The sequence below is a fragment of the Octopus bimaculoides genome, chromosome 1 (assembly GCF_001194135.2).
Source record: "Octopus bimaculoides isolate UCB-OBI-ISO-001 chromosome 1, ASM119413v2, whole genome shotgun sequence".
Lineage (NCBI taxonomy): Eukaryota > Metazoa > Mollusca > Cephalopoda > Octopoda > Octopodidae > Octopus > Octopus bimaculoides.
The window spans coordinates 109,724,735-109,729,897 of NC_068981.1; the positions used below are offsets into that span (position 1 = coordinate 109,724,735).

The 5,163-nt window shown below is 32.0% G+C and overlaps 1 protein-coding gene across 1 annotated transcript in view; it reads right to left on the reverse strand.

Annotated features, from left to right (window-relative positions):
* The window catches only part of LOC106881422 (nucleoporin NUP188), a 465,305-nt gene that overhangs the window by 61,364 nt on the left and 398,778 nt on the right, over window positions 1-5,163 (reverse strand). The window contains exons 22-23 of the mRNA XM_014931808.2: window positions 4,464-4,551; window positions 3,455-3,531 (exon numbers count right to left, since the gene is read on the reverse strand). Of these exons, the coding sequence (XP_014787294.2) occupies window positions 3,455-3,531; window positions 4,464-4,551 (165 nt within the window). The remainder of the gene's footprint in view (window positions 1-3,454; window positions 3,532-4,463; window positions 4,552-5,163) is intronic.

Consider the following 5,163-nt stretch of genomic DNA (forward strand, 5'->3'; position numbering starts at 1 on the left):
CAAATATTCAAACAACCGTGATTTTGTCATTTGATTGTACCCATGCTGGGGCATCACCTTCAAATGGTTTTAGTTGATTATACTAATTCCAATAATTGTGTTATACTTAGTTTGTCAACTCCTAAGGTAGAATAGCAACTTGACTGTAAAATAGTAACTGATATTGAACTAAATATAAAGCATTTTTGTTTGTGACTGATCTTCCCATTGCTCACCAATATACATTATTATCATCACCTTTTAATACTTGTCTTCCATGCTGGCATGGGTTAGACCTCCTGGCATATATGTGCATGTATGCATGCACACACACACACACACACACTAACAAATGATATGATGGACTCACGTTGATTTCAGTGAATAAGTGTCCAGTTGTTTGCTCAAAAGGATAACTTACTCATTCAATTAACATGTGCAGTGTCTGGATATTCCATAGACATATGTACCCTTAATGTAAATTTTGGGCATAATCAGTATGACATTATGTGGCAAAGCTGGACATTTGAATTACAGGTGCAGATGGGTGTCTACAGTTTCCATCTACCTAAATCTATTCATACAATTTGGGCTGACTTATGACACAATAGAAACACTCGCCTAAAATGCTACATAGCAGGATCAAACATGGTTGCAAAGCGAACATCTTAACCACTCAGCTATGACAACAACAACAACAACAACACTGTCATTGTCATCATCATTTTAATGCTCACTTTTCTGTGCTTGGATGGATCAGAAGGAATTTGTTGAGGTAGATTTTCTATGGTTGGATGCCCTTCCTGTTGTAAACCTTTACTGGTTTCTAAGCAATGTAATACTTCTTCATGACCAGACAGGGTTATCAGGGAAGAATGGAAATGAACAGCACCACTTGTATGGCAGTGATACTCATTTATAACCATCATGTGATATCAAGACAAGGATACACACAAACACATCCACATACATGTGTGTGTACACACACATGCACAACAGGTTTCTTTTCAGTTTCCATTTATCAAATCCACTCACAAGGCTTTGGCTGGCCTGAGGCTGTAGAAGAATATTCTTGCCGAATATGCCACAGTGGGACTGAACCTGGGATTATAGAGTTGGGAAAATAATCTGCTTAAACACACTGGCCCAAGGTGGCTCAAGGTGCACGCAGTAGAATCAAACCTTGCACAATCTAGCTGCAAAGCAAATTGCTTAACCATGCATTCATGCTATTTTAAAATTTAAAATTGCTAAATCTAAGTCTCTCAAAGTCATTAGAATGTTCCTTAATTTGTTACTGAAGAAAAATATATACTAAAGCCAAAAGAGGTTATTAAAGTCTGGTGTATACATTTATATGACATTAGTATAACTTTAAAAAAAATTCATATATAAGTACAGTGTATATAATGTTTCCCAACACAACTACCACTCTTCTAACATTAAAAGGTGAAAACAGGCCCTGTCTCCTCCCTCTCACTCTCTCATTACTTCAATGTCAGCCAGAAATTCTAAATGAAATCAGATAGTATATTAATTACAGCAAAGTAAATAACTGAAGATAATTTTTATGGCCATACAAAGAATTAAGTAAATTTTGGTTAGAGTAGGAAAAAAGTATGAGACTAAACATTCCCAGATGGTGACTTTCAGAGTGGAAAAACCCTGAGGGTATCCATTAAACATTTTGTACACATTTTATCTATAAGATATTCTATAACTAAATACATTTATTGCCAAATTCTAAATATATTATTTTTTATTGGTTTGCTTAGAATTTTTTTTTATTTATATAATCATAATGTTATTCTTTACTGGTCTACTTTCAATATGTTGCTCAAACCACTTAACTATTCTGTAGCATTTTCCCCAGATAGAATATCATTGAAGCACATGCCTATATCGATACACTTCAAAATGTGACACCCTGGGGAAGAAAGTCTTCATAAACCTGGATATCAAGAAGACCTCTATAGTAAACAGTCTATAGTTTGGAGAGGCTATTGTCTGAGGTGCTGCTAAATGCTTTCCTCTATACAGCGGAGTGGAGAGCCAATCGTCAAGCCAGGAAACATGGCTCAGCCTTTATTATACATGGATATATTTCTATAAACTGTTTATAGGTATTATACTATGTTTTGTTTAACAGATAACTGATATTAAATTGAAATTTTATGTTATAATTCATATTGACAGTGTTTACATCTATTAAACATTTTTATTACAATGTTTTTTCTTGTTTAACAGACATCTGATATTTTATAGAAATTTAATGTTATAATTCAGATTAATATGATTTGAACAATAAAACATTATATAAGAGTAATTAAACTGATTCAAACACTCACTTGGTAATTTAATATTTTATTTATCTAGTTTCTTATTTAAAAATGCCATTGCAGTGAATTAATAATCTGGAGAAAAAAATTGTTACTTGGAATTCATTTAACAAAATTAGGAGCAATTTTTACACAGGATAGAAATAAACTGAAAACTTATATTTGTCATATTAAGAGATTTCCTATACTTCACAAATAACTTTACTTGTTCATTAGAATCATTTGATTCAAAATTGTAAATTTTATTAGTTATTTTATGGTTGAATTTTACTTATTGCTGAGTCAGAGAGTATGCCCTAAATGTGTGCTGAACTAAATCTCTTTTCCTACAATTTTTAAAGAGGAAGTCAAATGCTAAAAGAGTAGCTCGCCTACAAGAAGCTTGTTCTGTTCTGGCATCCTTCTCTCATACTTTAACCTTTCATCTCCTAGCATAAAGCACTCTCTACTGTAGTCCCACTTAATCAAAGGAAATCTTAGTCATGCAAGCTGCATGGCAACCTCATCAGTTCTGGTGCCATGAAAAATGCATCCAGTACACTGTACAGTGGTTGGTGCTAGGAAGGGTATTCAGATGTAGAAACCATGTCAAAGCAGACATTGGAACATGTTGCAGTCTTTAGACCTGGAGATCTTGGCAAACTATTCAACCCATGCCAGCATAGAAGATGGATGTTAAAAAATGACAACAATAATGATGATGATAATAATGATATATTAGGCATATTCAATATTCAAAGGTTGATTATATTTGAGTTGTAGACTGATATGAGAAGAAACGTCTGCTACTTTTTGCTGATCATGACCATGATCAGCAACACAAACAACTGTTTATGATCAAATTTCCAAATTAGGATTGAAACTCCTATTAATTCAATAGTATATGCAAAACATAACATAAACTCAAAACTGAATGCTTATTGGTAGTGAGTAGTATCCTTAACTAAGGTACTTTAGTTCATTTGTCTTAACTAACCTGGCTAAAAATAGATCAGTTATTAAGGTAATTGAATTAAAATGGGTGATAAAAGTTAGAAATCTCATTTTTTCTTTTACTGAAATTGGGAATAATTTAAGTAGACAGATTAAATACTAAAGAAGACATAGAAATTGTGATTGAATTACAAGGAACTTACTTGAAAATATCATCTCTTTTCCCCAGGTATTCACTAAAGTATGGCAATAATCCTGTTTGTTTCATATTTAGCCAAACCTTCAAATGACAGAAAATATCACATGAAATAGAATAACATTAGCCATAGCAATAATGAATGAATATATTTACTTCACTTAACTCAGGTTTCTATAGCAAGTGGGAGATGAGTGGTAAACCCTCTCCATTTCTATATACTACAGGTAAGTTTTCACAGAAAGCTTGATGCCAATTCTCCATAAATGATAAACTGAGATGAAAAGGATGTCTTAAGATGGGTAATGTAAAGGAAGACCTCTAAAATGCTGTGAGAACTCTGGCCAGTGGTAACAATTTCATTGTGAATTAAACAGTTATGATACTAGTGTTAATTCACCAAGAGTTCTTAGTTGGGAAGGACTATATGTAGCAAAGATAACTGGAAATAATTTAAATTTCTAGATTATGAGATGCATATTTTAGCACCTAACCTTTGATTGTTATCAGCTGAATAAAGATTTAAATTATTACTACAATTGTTCATTCTCGAAATTTAAACGTTTGTAGAATATTTTATACTTTTATAATAGCAGTAACTGTTGGCATTTTATTCTATTTATGTTTTAACTTTTACACTTAAATAATCTATAAAGCGATCAAAGACATCCTTTACTTAACCCTTTCATTACTGTATTTATTTTGAGATGCTCTGTGTTTCTTTCAATTACTTTAAATATAGCAAAGAATTTAGTGAATTACTTAGTTATCATTCAGCTAGTGTTAGGAACATAAATTGTAACTAAAGTTTGGTGGAAGATTTTAATTAAAAACTTATGGAAATAAGACATTTGTACTCAGAGCCAGAGCCGGTTTCTGCCGGGCTGATAACGAAAGGGTTAAAGTTTGGTAAATGCTGGAAAAAAACAAAACAAAACAAAAGTAACCGAACAACTTAAAAAATGCAAATAAAAAATATTGGTTGGCACAAGCCTTTACCAACTGTGTTGGTATACCTTTTGAGGATGTTTCTTAGCTACTTGAGTGAGAGTTTGAACACAGGCACCAAGGAGGTCCAAAGGAGGAGCTGTTAGCCCAGAAAATCTAGCAAATACAGATAATAAAGTATTGTTAAAATATCATTACCCAATGTATGTGTGGCTGATTTTTTGTAATCAAGTTGAATGTTTAAAACATTTAAATTGGAGTTCATCATCATTAAACTTATCAAAAACTTTCAAAATGTAAATCAGACATAACAGAATGACAAATAATCATCTATTTTCCAAAGAAAATTTTTTTAAGCACTTAAATAATATATAACATATTTTGTTTGTTTGTTTGTTACAATTTTGTTATCTCCTATATAAAATACACCTGTGCGTGTGTGTATGTGTGTTTGCTTTTCACGCCAAAATGGCTGCGTGAATTGTGACCATACTTCAGATGCATGAATAATTTGACCTCGGATACCAATTAGGCTCTTCAGTTTATTTTTTCATTAAAAATAAATAATATTGCTTTATATATACGATTCACTTCTTTAAACAGGCTTCTCAATGTCAACTTCCAGTATTGATGTAGCAATGTTTTCATTTCAAGTTTTAATTTGATATTTGCAAAAAACTACAATAAATTACTGAAAGAAATATTTACTAAGTTCACAAATTTCGCTTGAATCTGCTCACTTTGTTCATTTTTATAAAAAGTTTTGGT